This window comes from Melanotaenia boesemani, chromosome 20 (assembly GCF_017639745.1).
Source record: "Melanotaenia boesemani isolate fMelBoe1 chromosome 20, fMelBoe1.pri, whole genome shotgun sequence".
Classification (NCBI taxonomy): Eukaryota; Metazoa; Chordata; class Actinopteri; order Atheriniformes; family Melanotaeniidae; genus Melanotaenia; species Melanotaenia boesemani.
In genome coordinates, this window is record NC_055701.1 from 23,958,121 (window position 1) to 23,973,703 (window position 15,583).

A 15,583-nucleotide genomic window follows, 5' to 3' on the forward strand; every position below is an offset into this window, starting at 1 on the left:
TATTGATTTATTTATTCTTTTGACGGAGTCCCAAGTTATTTAAAAAAAATTTTCATTTCCTTATTTTTTGAGAAAGGTCTCTATCCATAGATATAGTGACCTACCTCAGTAAATCTTTTTGGATTATTAAAAATGGCCAATGTATCATGACACACAGACCAGTCGTCATCATCAAAACACAGTTTGGTATTTAATAGTATTTATTTATTTATTGTGTATACCTTTGCAAACACATTTAGTTAAAGCCTGTCAGGATACAAAACAGAGGAAGTGACCAAAAATAATGCAAAGGCCTCTAAAAGCTATTTACATGGCCAGTTCAATATTCCTATTTTTACAGATATATTGAAGAAAACATTTATCAGATGAAGAGTATACCATAGCAAATTAGCTTCTACATAGCAAAGTATCACAAATATAACTGCAGCAGTACACTTGCTGAGTTTAATAATGAACATTTAATTTGAATTTTGCATTACTGTTGTGTCTTTACATACCAGCTACAGCAACAACAACATATGAACAACACATGTACAGTTTCATTTTTCTCTCAAATACTGCTTTACTCTGTTGCAGGTGATGCAAGCTTTACAGTGAGATACCAGGAAATATAATTTGGAATGTCAGTAACACTGATTGATCTTTGCAACGGTCTTAAATTTGTCATTTCTTCCAATCAAATCCAGTATTGATCATCCTATGAAGTATCACAAGTAAGTTAATCACTATTTTGCAATAAAAACTACAAATTTACATTTACATATGTTTTGTTCTGCAAAAACCAAATGTTCTGTAACATAAGTGAGGACATGTGGTAAAGCTTATATATGATGTAGCAAAAGCAATCATTCACACCGCTTATCAGCATCTTTGTCACATTGTAAGTGCAGTAGTATCCCTGTGTCATATTAATCTGTGTATTTATAGCTCAGTGTACATGCAGAGTGACATCAGGACATCAGGATCATACCTGGACTTTAAGTTTAACCAGTTAATGACCTTTTCTGTTTGTCAGCATGCCTTGTCTTGCAGTTTCTTGTCACATGACTATAACTAGTCAAATTCGAAGTCTATGAGGAATTGAGCTCTGGGTATTTCTATCTTGCTTCACTTCTCAGCCTCATCAAAGAACCTCATTTTCTCAGTGTGCACAGAGTCTTTAAGCCGTTGTATGGATGAAGCTGTCTCTCCTGAGATGGGCTCAGATTTCTCTAGTACGTGTGTTACTTGTTTTGTTATAACAATTGTTTCTTTGCTTTCACTTCTTTCAGTTGACATTTCCTGAACTAAGTGCCTCTCAAACACTGTTGTCTTGCCACTTTGCGAGTCTCCAACAGTCCACGATGCAGCTTCCTTTCCCTCCGATTTTACATCAAGGCCTCCGGCAGATTGGATTTGGATAGCAGTGAGTAGCTTGGTGTGCTGTGTTTCTGGGGTTGCCTGGATATTTGAAGTAATGATGTGTATTTTCCCAGATTCCAGCCTGATTGTGTCTTCAGATGAAGATGAAACTCCGGATGATGGAATGGTGATTTTCTCAGGCAAGTAGGGCACATCTGAGATGAGCTCAGTCCTTGTGGTTATGAAGTCTCCGTGCATATCTCCAGGTCCAACAGCAGCAGGCGGTTCAGAGTATTTAACAGTTACCTTTGTCGGGGATGATAAGGACAAGCCAACAGGTTCACTTGCGATTGTAGAGCTTATATCCGCAAAGGCGTCTGATGACTGGACAGAACCAGTGGGACTAATTTCTTCATCCCCTATTTCCCCTTCTGGGCTTTTTTCATCCTTTTGCTCACCTTTTTCAGGAATCTTGGGTGGCTCCGATGGGGATGACAGACCAAACTTTGGAAATTTAAACCAGCCTGTCCTCTCAGGACTTATGGCAGCTTCTTGCTTGGACTTTACGTCTTTTTCCTTTGCACCTGAATGCTTTCCAGAAGCTTCATCTGTTTCACAAACTTCCTTTGAAGTTTCAAGATTTTCTTCGACTTTTTCGATCTTTGGAACGTCAAATTCAACATCAATAGCTTTGAGGATCTCACCGAATGATATTAAGGACGATTTTGATGAATTACTCTCTGTTTTTTGCTCAGCCTCTATTTCCGGTTGATCTTTTTTGTATTCACTGTCAGCAAGGACATCTTCTTCAGGTTTTGGTTTAGAAAAACTTAGCCTCGGCATTTTAAAGGAAGGTAGTTTGAATTTACTTGGAGATCCATGAGCCGCACCATCAGTTTCAGTTTTGGGTGTTTCAGAATTTAATATTTCTGCTTTGGTGGCATCTGTTTTAGCATCTGTATTTGTATCTTTGATGGTGACACCACTGTCATCTTTAAGTTTTGTTTCATCTGTTTCAGCCAACTTTTCTTCACTGGTAACGTCATAAGATGCACTGCCAAATTTCGGCATTTTCAGTGTTGGCATTTTGAATTTTAATGGTGATGTTTTTACATCTTTTGACTTAACATCCACATCAGTTTCTCCTTCAGAGGTTTTGACATCTGATGAAGTCAAAGCAACTTCAGGTCCTTTTGGTCCCCGATCGTCGGCTTCCACCTCAGGACCTCTGAGCTTGATTTCATGGTGCTCAGTTTTTACACCTACATCAACATGTGGAGCCTCAACCTTCACTTCAAGTTCTTTACTGCTTGACTTTGAAAAGGAAAACCTGGGAAGTGAAAATTTACTTTTCTTAAGGCTTGTGTCAAGTTCTGGAGCAGAAGACTCTTCCAGTGAAGTGGCCTCTGAAGGTTTGACATCTGTATCTGGTAGACTGGTTTCTGCTTTGGTCTCTGGTGCTGTTACATCAACTTTTGGTGTTTCAAGGTTGATATCAAGATCAGGGGCTTTGCTGTCTGTTTTGGAAAGTGAAATTTTTGGAAAGGTCCAGGACGGTCGTTTCAGTTGAGCCTCAGCCTCAACTGTAGGTACATCCGGTGCTGAAACAGCAGTTTGGAGTTCGGCTTCTGGCAGCGTAACATCTACGTCTTTCTTCAGGTCACCTTCTGTAGATTTTACAACCACAGATAAGCTCCCTGTGCTGTAGTTGTTTACATCAGGTGCTTCCACACTAAGTTGTGGAGTAGCAGCTCCAAATTTGGGTAACGTTATGGTCGGCATTTTAAATTTTGATGGTGAGCCTTCATCTCCTCCTGCTTCAGCTTTAATTTTCACATCAGCAGAAGGTGGTTTAATTTCAACATCTGGAAGCTGAGCTTCAGCCTTGATTTCCGGGAGTGTGGTATCAACGTCCTCCCTTGAAAAGTCCACATCTTTGACTTTCGGCATTGTGATGCCAAACTTTGGTATTTTAAACCTGCTTTCCTGACCATCTAAATCTGTTTCACATCCTGGTGGCTTGAAGACGATGTCGGGTTGTTTAACTTCTGCTTGCCCCTCTGGAAGAGAGACATCAACATTTACCTGACTGCTTTCTACTTCAGGTCCTTTTGTGCCTTGTTTTGAAAAGGAAAACCTCGGTAATGAAAACCTTGGCCTTTTCAGTTTAGCATCGAGATCTGTAGTGGTTCTTCCATCTACTGAAGTACCTGAGGTTTCTTTGATGTCCGTATCTGCAGCATGTGCATCTGTTTTGGTGCCTTCAACTTCAAGGCTGATATCAGTCTCAAGGGCCTTAGTGTTTGTTTTTGAAAATGAAAATCTTGGCAATGTCCAGCTTGTCTTTCTCCCTTTAATATCACCCTCTACAGAGCCTGCAGGTTCTTTGGTTTCAACATCTGGAAGCTTGACTTCAGTTTTTGTTTCTTCCACTTTGATATTTTTGTCAATATCAGGCATTTCAACACTGGCTCCAAATTTTGGTAATTTGAATGATGGGATTTTAAATTTTGACGGTGACCCTTCAGTTTTACTTTCCTGCATATCAATGTCTAGAGCTTCATTTTCTACTTCAACATAAGGTTTCTTTAGTTCAGCATCTGTTAGTTTAACTTCAGTTTTTACCTCAGGTAGGGTCACGTCTACATCCGTCTTTGTTAGGCTTAAATCTACATCTGGGCCTTTTGCTTGTGGCGCTGAAAAACCAAGACTTGGGAGTTTAAACTTCCTTCCTTTTTCATGTTCAGTTCCTGTTGTTTTTATCTCTACTGATGGACCTTCAGCTTCAATGTTGGGTGCAGGGATGGTAACTGCAAGAACCTCATTGGAAATCTCTGTTTTAATGTCTTTGTCCAAGGCTGGTACCTCTATGCTGGAACTTGGCGCCCCAATCCCAAATTTTGGCAATTTGAATGTTGGCATCTTGAATTTGGATGGTGATCCTTCTGTGTCCTTGGTTATAACTTTGATCTCAGGAGCTTTAGCTTCCACATCAACAGAAGGTTTTTGCAGTTTAACATCAGGGAGTTGGACTTTGGCTTCAGCCTCAGGCAGGGTCAGGTCTACATCCGTCTTTGTTAGGCTAAAATCAATGTCGGGGCCTTTTGCTTTAGGGACAGACACACCGAGACTTGGAAGTTTAAACTTGCTAACTTTTCCTTCTTGTTCAATTCTTGCAGTTTTTATATCTAGCGTTGCATCTTTGGTTTCAATGCCGGGTGCAGTGATGGTGACTGCAAGAACCTCCTCGGACATCTCTGTTTTAACATCTTTTTCCAAAGCAGGTACTTCTACAGTGGTGCTTGGAGTCCCAATCCCAAATTTTGGTAATTTGAATGTTGGCATCTTGAATTTGGATGGTGATCCTTCTGCTTCCTTGGTTATAACTTTGATCTCAGGAGCTTTAGCTTCCACATCAATAGAAGGTTTTTGCAGTTTAACATCAGGGAGTTGGACTTCAGTTTTTATCTCAGGTAGGGTCACATCTACATCCGTCTTTGTTAGGCTTAAATCTACATCTGGGCCTTTTGCTTGTGGCGCTGAAAAACCAAGACTTGGGAGTTTAAACTTGCTTCCTTTGCTTTCATGTTCAGTTCCTGTTGTTTTTATCTCTACTGATGGACCTTCAGCTTCAATGTTGGGTGCAGGGATGGTAAGTGCAAGAACCTCATCGGAAATCTCTGTTTTAATATCTTTGTCCAAGGCTGGTACCTCTACGCTGGAACTTGGAGCCCCAATCCCAAATTTTGGTAATTTGAACGTTGGCATCTTGAATTTGGATGGTGATCCTTCTGTGTCCTTGGTTATAACTTTGATCTCAGGAGCTTTAGCTTCCACATCAATGGAAGGTTTTTGCAGTTTAACATCAGAGAGTTGGACTTCAGTTTTTATCTCAGGTAGGGTCACATCTACATCCGTCTTTGTTAGGCTTAAATCTACATCTGGGCCTTTTGCTTGTGGCGCTGAAAAACCAAGACTTGGGAGTTTAAACTTGCTTCCTTTGCTTTCATGTTCAGTTCCTGTTGTTTTTATCTCTACTGATGGACCTTCAGCTTCAATGTTGGGTGCAGGGATGGTAAGTGCAAGAACCTCATCGGAAATCTCTGTTTTAATATCTTTGTCCAAGGCTGGTACCTCTACGCTGGAACTTGGAGCCCCAATCCCAAATTTTGGTAATTTGAACGTTGGCATCTTGAATTTGGATGGTGATCCTTCTGTGTCCTTGGTTATAACTTTGATCTCAGGAGCTTTAGCTTCCACATCAATGGAAGGTTTTTGCAGTTTAACATCAGAGAGTTGGACTTCAGTTTTTACCTCAGGTAGGGTCACATCTACATCCGTCTTTGTTAGGCTTAAATCTACATCTGGGCCTTTTGCTTGTGGTGCTGAAAAACCAAGACTTGGGAGTTTAAACTTGCTTCCTTTGCTTTCATATTCAGTTCCTGTTGTTTTTATCTCTACTGATGGACCTTCAGCTTCAGTGCTGGGTGCAGGGATGGTAACTGCAAGAACCTCATCGGAAATCTCTGTTTTAATATCTTTGTCCAAGGCTGGTACCTCTACGCTGGAACTTGGAGCCCCAATCCCAAATTTTGGCAATTTGAATGTTGGCATCTTGAATTTGGATGGTGATCCTTCTGCTTCCTTTGTTATAACTTTGATCTCAGGAGCTTTAGCTTCCACATCAATAGAAGGTTTTTGCAGTTTAACATCAGAGAGTTGGACTTCGGCTTCAGCCTCAGGTAGAGTCACATCTACATCCGTCTTTGGTAGGCTTAAGTCTACATCTGGTTCTTTTGCTTGTGGCGCTGAAAAACCAAGACTTGGGAGTTTAAACTTGCTTCCATGTTCAGTTTTTGTTGTTTTTATCTCTACTGATGGACCTTCAGCTTCAATGTTGGGTGCAGGGATGGTAACTGCAAGAACCTCATCGGAAATCTCTGTTTTAATATCTTTGTCCAAGGCTGGTACCTCTACGCTGGAACTTGGAGCCCCAATCCCAAATTTTGGCAGTTTGAATGTTGGCATCTTGAATTTGGATGGTGATCCTTTTGCTTCCTTGGTTATAACTTTGATCTCAGGAGCTTTAGCTTCCACATCAACAGAAGGTTTTTGTAGTTTAACATCAGAGAGTTGGACTTTGGCTTCAGCCTCAGGCAGGGTCAGGTCTACATCCTTCTTTGTTAGGCTAAAATCAATGTCCGGGCCTTTTGCTTTAGGGACAGACACACCGAGACTTGGAAGTTTAAACTTGCTAACTTTTCCTTCGTGTTCAATTCTTGCAGTTTTTATATCTAGCGTTGCATCTTTGGTTTCAATGCCGGGTGCAGTGATGGTGACTGCAAGAACCTCCTCGGACATCTCTGTTTTAACATCTTTTTCCAAAGCGGGTACTTCTGCAGTGGCGCTTGGAGTCCCAATCCCAAATTTTGGTAATTTGAATGTTGGCATCTTAAATTTGGATGGCGATCCTTCTGCTTCCTTGGTTACAACTTTGACCCCAGGAGCTTTAGCTTCCACTTCAGCAGACATTTTTATCAATTCAGCTTGAGGGAGTTTGACTTCAGCTTTGATTTCAGGTAATGCCACGTCTACATCTGGTTTTGACAGGCTTAAATCAACATCTGGTCCTTTGGTTGGAGGCACTGTAAAACCAAGACTTGGAAGTTTAAATTTGCTTCCTTTTCCTTCGAGTTCAGTTTCTGTAATTTTCATATCTACAGTTGAGGGTTCGGTGTCAATGTTGGGTGCAGTGATGTTAACTGCCAGAGCCCCTTCAGGAAGCCTTATGTCAGCTTCATCTTTGTCCAAATTAGGTTCCTCTACAGTTGCACTGGTGGTGCCAACTCCAAACTTTGGCAATTTAAATGACGGCATTTTGAATTTTAATGAGGATTTCTCTGAGTCCTTTGTCACAGTTTTGATCTCAGGAGGCCCAGCAGAAGGTTTTTGCAGTTTAACATCAGGGACTTGGACTTTGGCTTCAGCCTCAGGCAGGGTCAGGTCTACATCCGTCTTTGTTAGGCTAAAATCAATGTCCGGGCCTTTTGCTTTAGGGACAGACACACCGAGACTTGGAAGTTTAAACTTGCTAACTTTTCCTTCGTGTTCAATTCTTGCAGTTTTTATATCTAGCGTTCCATCTTTGGTTTCAATGCCGGGTGCAGTGATTGTAACTGCAAGAACCTCCTCGGACATCTCTGTTTTAACATCTTTTTCCAAAGCCGGTACTTCTGCAGTGGCGCTTGAAGTCCCAATCCCAAATTTTGGTAATTTGAATGTTGGCATCTTGAATTTGGATGGTGATCCTTCTGCTTCCTTTGCTATAACTGTGATCTCAGGAGCTTTAGCTTCCACCTCAGCAGACATTTTTATCAATTCAGCTTGAGGGAGTTTGACTTCAGCTTTGATTTCTGGTAATGCCACGTCTACATCTGGTTTTGACAGGCTTAAATCAACATCTGGTCCTTTGGTTGGAGGCACTGTAAAACCAAGACTTGGAAGTTTAAATTTGCTTCCTTTTCCTTCATGTTCAGTTTCCACAGTTTTGATTTCTGTTGATGGAGCTTCAAAGTCGGTGCCAAAAGCATCAATGGTAACTGCAAGAACCTCTTCGGGAATCTTTATGTCAGTGCCATCTATATGGACATCTTCATCTGAAGCAGGTACTTCCACTGTGGAAGTGGGGGTGCCAAGTCCAAATTTTGGTAATTTAAATGTTGGCATTTTAAATTTTGATGGTGACCCTTCTACAGTCTTTGTCACAACTTTGATCTCAGGGGCTTTTGCTTCCACTTCCAAAATGGGTTTTTCCAATTCAACATCAGGGAGTTTGACTTTAGCTTCAGGTAGCGCAACACCTTCACCTTCACCCTTCGATAAACTGAATTCTATTTCAGGCTTTAGTTCCTTCTGCATTTTGATTTCTGGTGGCTCCATAGCCATTTCTCCTCCAACTTTCACTTCCACTTTACCTTCTGGGAGTTCAACTTCCGGAAAACTGATATCAACTTCTGAAGCCTTAACACTTGGTTTAGAAAAAGAAAATTTTGGCATTGAAAACCTTGATTTTTTTGATTTTGCATCAACTTCAACATCTTGCTGTTGCCCTATCACAACACTACTCGAAGGTGATTTGACCTCTAAATCTGGAAGGTGAACCTCTGCTTTAACTTCTGGTACATCAACATCTGCACATGGCATGCATGCCTCCACATCAGCTCCATCTAATTTGATTTCTTTTTCTGTGTTGGGTACTTCAGCGCTGACATTTGGTGTTGTGACACCAAACTTGGGAAATTTGAATGTTGGCAATTTAAATTTTGATGGTGATCCTTTCATGCTGGTTGACTGAGGTTCAATCTGAGCAGCTTTGACTTCTACCACAGCTGAAGGCTCTTTTATATCGACTCCAGGGAGACTGACTTCTGCTTTGACTTCTGGTAGTGGGACGTGTACATCTGTCTTTGATGAACCGAAATCAGTTTGAGGTTCTTCTAGTTTTGCCTCTCCAAATGTTGCCGTTTTGAACTTGAGAGCTTGTCCATCTAGCTCTCCGTCAGACTGCAGCTGCTTCATTTCAGGTTTTTTAATCTCGATGCTTGCTTCTGGAATTGAAACATCTTTTTTTCTAAGATTAACATAAATTTCAGGACCCTCTGGGAGTTGAACATCAGCTTTACCCTTTGGTAATTTTACATCTTTCTTTGATAAGCTTAAATCTTTGTCAGACCCTTGAACGGTTGGCAGCGATATCCCAAATTTTGGAAATTTGAACTTGCTTTCTTTTCCTTCGCCTTCAGATCCTGTCACTTTCACATTGAGAGACTCAGCTTCAGCGTTGTTTTTTTGTGGCACGATGTCAACCTCGGCTCCATCTTTAGGAATTTTAAATGTGGGCTCTTCAATTTTTGTTTCTTTGTCCAGATCAGGTGCGTCTGCACTCACAGCAGCTCTAAATTTTGGAAATTTTAAAGTTGGTATTTTAAACTTTGATGGTGATTGTTCTACATGACTTAACTGATCTTGCATTTCAGGCGTTTTGATTTCCACTTTTGCTGAAGATTCTTTGAATTCGGGACCTGGCATTTTGACTTCAGCCTTGGATTCTACCAGTGTCCCCTCTGTGTCTTCCTTTGATAGGTTTAAATCAATTTCAGTACCCTTAACTTTTGGCATTGTTATTCCCAACTTTGGCATTTTGAACCTGCCTTCCTGTTTAACTTGAGTCTGCAAGGGTTTGATTTGTATTTCGGGTTTTTCAGCTTCCACTTGTCCCTCTGGTATCATAATTTCTGCTTTTCCAAGGCTGACTTCAGCTTTAGAAACCTCAGGTATTTCCATCTCAGCTTCAGCCTGTGGCAGTGTGACCTCTGTTTCTTTACTTGGTAAGCTTAAATTTGCATCTTGTAGTTTGACTTTAGGCATAGAGAAACTGATGTCTGGCATCTTAAATGTTGAAGATGATCGTTCTGTGTCATCAGCTGGAGTCTCAGGTGCTGTCATTTCTACTTCTGTAGAAGGTGCTTTTGGTTCAACATCAGGGAGGTTGATGTCTGCTTTGGCTTCTGGTGCTAAGACGTCTCCAGCTTTCTTTGAAACTCCAAAATGAAATTCAGGACCTTTGACTTTTGGCAGTTTGATTCCAAACTTTGGCATTTTAGTCTTATCTTTTTCTCCATCAGGCTGACCCTCAAAATCTAGAGCCTCCATTTCCAGTTCGGGTTTTTCAATGTCAACTATGACCCTTTGAACTGAAAAATCAACTTTTTCAAGATCAGCTTTTGGAAGTTTGACATCAGTTTTGGCCTCAGGTAATGTAGTACCTGCTTCTTTTTTTGATGGATCAATTTTAGGCCCTTTTACTTTTGGCATAGCGAAGCCCAGATGTGGCATTTTAAACTTGCTTCCCTTTACGTCAAGCTCTCTTCCTGTAGTCTCAACTTCAGCACTTGGTGCTTTAATGCCAACTGTCAATCCTTCTTCTGGTGCAGTAATGTAAGCTCCATCAATTTTAACATCTTTGTCCATACCAGAGATTTCCACTGAGATTTTTGGACTTTCAGCCTGAGGTTTTGGTACTTCAAATGTTCTCATCTGAAATTTTGCAGATGCAGATCTCTCCACATCTGGAATATCATGAGTTTTGCCATCTTCCTTGACATCAGGCTTTACATCTGCTTCCGCTTCAGGCAAAGAAAGATCTACATCTTTCTTTGATAGGCTTAAATCCATTGCAGGACCTTTTAGTTTTGGGAGTGAAATTCCAAATTTTGGCATTTTGAATTTTGCTTTTTCATCAACTTCAGCTGCTTTTGTTTTCACATCAAGTGAACCCACTTTAACGTCTGGTGTTTCTGGAGCTCTGATTTCTACTTTAGCTGCAGAATCCTCTATTTCAGCGTCAGTAATTTTTACTTTTCCGTTAGCTTCTGGCCATGTTATGTCTTCATCCTCCTTTGATAAGCTTAAGTCTATCTCAGGCCCTTTTACTTTGGGTACTGAAATTCCAAACTTTGGCATTTTGAATTTGTGACTTCGTCCGTCAAATTCACCTTCAGCCTGCACAGGTTTGATTTCTAGTTCAGGTTTTTCTAATGTTATCTTCGGCTCTGGAACAGAAATGTTAATGCTAACATCTGTCTCTGGGAGTTGGGCATCAGCTTTCGCCTCTGAGAGAGTGACGCCTCCTTCTTTCTTTGACAGGCTTATATCAAGTTCAGGACCTTTAATTTTGGGCATTTTGATTCCAAACTTTGGCTTTTTGAATTTTCCTCCTTGTACATCAGCTTCCACCTCAGCCTGCACAGGTTTAATTTCCAGTTCAGGTTTTTCTGCATCCATTTTTTTCTCTGGAATAGTGACATCTAGTTTTCCAAGAGTAACATCAGTCTCATATTCTGTTGGGATTTGAACCTCTGCTTTGTCCTGTTGTAAAGTGTCTTCTTCATCTTTCTTTGACAAATGTAAATCAAACTCAGGGCCTTTAAATTTTGGCATTTTGATCCCAAACTTTGGCATCTTGAACCTGCTTCCTTGTCCATGAAGTTCACTTTGTGTCTCCCAAGCTTTGATTTCAATTTCAGATTTTTCTGCATCTATTTTTTGCTCTGAAATGTCGGGATCCACCCTTCCAAGGGACTCATCAGCTTCGGGGGCCTTTGGGATGCGGACCTCAGTTCGGGTCTCTGGCATTTTGATGCCCCCATCTTTGCTTGACAGACTGAGTTCAAAGTCTGAGCTTTTAATTTTTGGTATTTTGATTCCAAACTTTGGCATTTTCAATTTGCTTCCATCAAGTTCCCCTTCAACACTCAGAGGTTTGGCTTCTGCCTCTGGTTTGTCTACATCCTTCGTTTGCTCTGGAACAGAAGCATCCATTCTTCCAAGAGAAACGTCAGCCTGATGGATCTCTGCTTCAGCCTCCGGTAGTTTGACATCTTCATCTTTCTTTGACAAGCTTAAATCAAATTCAGGACCTTTAAATTTTGGAAGTTTGATTCCGAATTTTGGCATTTTCAGCTTGCTTCCTTGTCCATCGAGTTCACATTGAGTCTCCAGAGGTTTAATTTCCACTTCAGGTGCTTCTGCCTCCATCTTTTGCTCTGGAATACAAACAGATTCACTTCCAAGAGTTACATCCACCTCAGGAGCTTCTGGGAGCTGAACTTCAGCTGTAGCCGAAACATCTTTCTTTGTTGTACTTAAATCAAACTTTGTTCCTTTCACTTTTGGTACGGAGATGCTAAGATGTGGCAGTTTAAACTTGCTACCCTTTCCTTCTCTTTCAAGAGTTTTAACCTCGGCCCCGTCAATGTTTACATCTTTCTCTCCGCTGGTCACGTTTTCATCAATGTCTGAAGGAGCTGCATCAACATCTCCAACATTTTTGATATCTTTTTCTCCACTGCTGAATTCTGGAAAGGAAATAGACCCTGCTTCATCTATTAAATCTTCAGTGGCCTCAGATATTTTGGCATCACATATGGCTTCACCAGTCTGCTTCTTCTCTTTCTTCGTTTCAGTTTTTGACTGAAAACCTTTTTGCAGGGTGATATTTTGTTTTGGCAAGTCAATTCCAAAGTCAGGTATTCTGATTTCTGGTGTTGTTATCCCAAAACTCGGCATCGTTATCTTTGTTTTCTTTGATTTCTTAGTTAATTCTTTTGTAGCTGCTGATTCACATTCAGATTTTATAACATCTGCACCGTTTGTTTTAGCAGTGTCTTGATCCTGAACAGTGGATGCTGCTTGAGGAGCCTCTGTTTTAGCTTCTTTGTCACTTTCCTTTGTTTTAGTTTTGTGTTCCTTTTCAGTTTTTGTTTCAGTTAAATGTTCCTCTGCTGTTAAATCAGCAGGTGTGATCTTTGAAACTTTAACTTTGGAGATTTCTAGAGAAGTTATATCAAACCGGGTCAACAGCGCTTCATGTTTTGCTTTGGGTTCAGCCACTTTGGTCGGTGTTTTCACCGATATTCTTTGCGCATTTGCATCTATGACGGTAATTTCTTCAAGAACAGGAACCCCAGATGTGTCAACTTGAGGCAGCTTATATCCAGGTAATTTAGAAACTGCCTGTTTTACACTGTTAACATCAATTAACAGCTGTACTGTTTCAGAATGACTTTCATCTGAATGCCCTGTGAAATCAGCTTTGGACTCTGGGATTTCTGAGGCTGCTTTGATTTTAGACATGTCCTCCATGCCTGGAATTTCAATGTCCTCACGTTTGGGAAGTTGTGTTGTGGAAACACGGATTTTTGACAGAGTCTCGTAAGGATCGTCTTTGGTTTTTGCATCCTCGGTTGCAGACTGTTTAGTCATAGATGCTTCAAGAGCAGCTTGATCGCCTTGTTTATCTGTGTGTGACTCGAAACTTGAGATAACATCAGATTTTTCTGCTTCAGGTTGCCCTTCCTTTTCAATACTTGCCCCAAGAGCTTTTAGCCTTTTTGGTGAGGCTTTAGCTTTTGCATCTTTCTTGTGTGATTTATCCTTCCCCAAAATTTTTATCTTTAATTCAGACTTCTCTTTCTTCTTTTTCTTGCCATCAGAGGGGCTTGCCTGATCAGCCAGAGCCACGGTTAGATCTGTCGTTTTCAATGTGCTGTCAATGCTGATGAGCTCCACCTTGTGTTGAACACTTTGAGCATCAGTCAGAATTAGATTGTTTTGCTCTGGTCTTAAGTCTTCCTCTACCTTCAAATCCTCAGTCACCTTGACTTCTGCTGATTCTCCTGAAGGGCCTTCAAGGCTTTCGGGTGAAAGCATATCTGATTCTTGTGTTAGGGGAATGTCGCCGCTGATCTGGCCTGTTGTCGGAGCGTCTGTGTCCTGGTCTTCGGATGAACTTATGCGGCCTCTCTTTGTTAGAGCTGAGAGCTTTATTTTATGCTTCTTTTTTCCTTTGAGAGCATCCTGGGATTTTATAGGTGACTCTGTGTCACTTGTTGTTGGACTGAGCTCGAGTTTTCTCTGCTCGTCTGCTTCTGAGGAACTGTGAGACCTGGTGAAACGGGACTTTCGTCCTTTTCCAAAAGAGGGAAACTTTGGCCATGAAATGCGAGCATCCCCACGCCTTTTGGTCTTTCCCTGCTCCCTCCCTTCTGTAGGATAGACCTCTTCTTCCTGTTAAGCAACAGAAATATTAAATATTAGATTTCAACACAGTGCAACCTCTCAAAAGAAAAAGAGCATGAGCAGAAAAGTAAAGTTACATGGATAACGTCAGATTCAATGGCAGGTTCCATCTCTGTGATGTCCGGTTTGCGTTTCAAGCAAAGCTTCACTTTGTACGCCTGAGCGTGCTCCAGAATCTGAATAGCATCTTCATATGATACGTTGTCAAAATACACTGTGGCACTCAGAAGCTGATCGCCTGCAGGATCAAGAGGAAAATCATTCAGAAACTTTTAAAAACGGTTACTTTAAGTCTGTTGAACTGTTTTTGTGAGTTATTGTGGAAAAAATTGTGGTAAAATGTTTCATTAAATCCACACTTCTCAAAACCTTAATATGTAAATAAATGAAAGACTTGTGTCGTCTTCATTTTTAGCTGCTAACTTACCTTCTTTCACCTTCAGACTTTTTGAAGCAGGTGACTCTGGTACCACTTCCTTAATGAAGATCCCTTCCTTTCCACCTCCACCATAAACGAGACCCTCTGCACACCCATCTTTGGCCGTTTTCACAATCACCTCAGCCTCAGGGCTGGGAACTTCCTGATAACACACCAGAAGAGACAGGACATAGTATTTATCTGTGAACGCTCTCCACTTCAGCACTGCCTGAAGGAATTCAGAACAGTACAGAGACGTGAAGGAAGGTGTAAACGTCTCACCTTCAGTTTACTCATCTTTGGAGTTGAGCGCCTCTCAAACATGGAGCCAAGACCAGATTTTTTTGTTTTGTGTCCACTCCCACTTTTGTGGTGTGGATCATGCTCTGCTTCACACTGAAGAAGGAAAGTAGTTAAAAAAAAACTCACTGAAATCTGACTTGATTTTAGTTTAACACACAAATATGTTCAAATAGAGTAAAATGTTTGAATTAATCGTAACTTAATATACATTTCTTTTAGGTGGTCCTAGAGGCCAGAAATACAGCTTCATTAAACCCTAAAATCCACATACGCTCAATAACTATTAGATCCACCTGTCCTATTGCTTGTTAACATAAATAACTAATCAGCCAATCACACGGCAGCATCTAGCCATGTAGACATGGTGAAGACGACTTGCTGAAGTTCAAACTGAGCATCAGAATAAGGAAGAAAGAGGATTTAAGTGACTTTGAACATGACATGGTTGTTAGTTTGAGTATTTAGTGGGATTTTCACACACAGCCATCTCCAGGGTTTACAGAGAATGGTCTGAAGATATATAATATTGGATATGCACATAAACTGTTTTCCTGCCTCTTGTTTTTATGTCTATGTAACGCCATGGTATTTTTGTGCACTGTACCTCTTTGTCAGTGTATTTTGCAGCTTCAGGATATTCCTCCACTGGGGATGATCCTTGCGGACGTGGTCTCTCCCCGTCTGTGAACGGAGATGGCTCCTCACATATCTGCATGGAAGATGGCATGGTATTCACTTTAGGGACAGATACCGAGGCAGCGTAGAATATCAGACAGTTCCCCAACCCCATAAAAATACTCTGTTGTTTAATCAAATGTAGCACCTGCAGCATAAACAGCAAGAATTGATTGATTTCCATCAGAACTGGTGTAATCACATTTT

General features: G+C 40.9%; 1 protein-coding gene across 1 annotated transcript; it reads right to left on the reverse strand.

The window, feature by feature from the left end:
- Positions 1-182: 182 nt before the first annotated feature.
- Positions 183-14,742, reverse strand: LOC121631653 (protein AHNAK2). Its single transcript, XM_041972648.1, has 5 exons — positions 14,681-14,742; positions 14,408-14,561; positions 14,058-14,218; positions 3,388-13,968; positions 183-3,351 (listed from the first exon to the last, which is right to left on the reverse strand). The coding sequence occupies exons 1-5, from the start codon at positions 14,720-14,722 to the stop codon at positions 1,108-1,110; spliced, it is 13,182 nt and encodes a 4,393-aa protein (XP_041828582.1). The 5' UTR covers positions 14,723-14,742; the 3' UTR covers positions 183-1,107.
- Positions 14,743-15,583: the final 841 nt, after the last annotated feature.

Coding starts and splice junctions, on each gene's coding strand:
- LOC121631653 (XM_041972648.1), bottom strand. CDS start 14,722: ATGTTTGAGAGGCGCTCAACTCCAAAGATGAGTAAACTGAAG. Junction 14,219..14,407: donor AAGTCTGAAGGTGAAAGAAG/GTAAGTTAGCAG, acceptor TTGATCCTGCAG/GCGATCAGCTTCTGAGTGCC. Junction 3,352..3,387: donor TTCCAGAGGGGCAAGCAGAA/GTTAAACAACCC, acceptor AAGCCACCAGGA/TGTGAAACAGATTTAGATGG.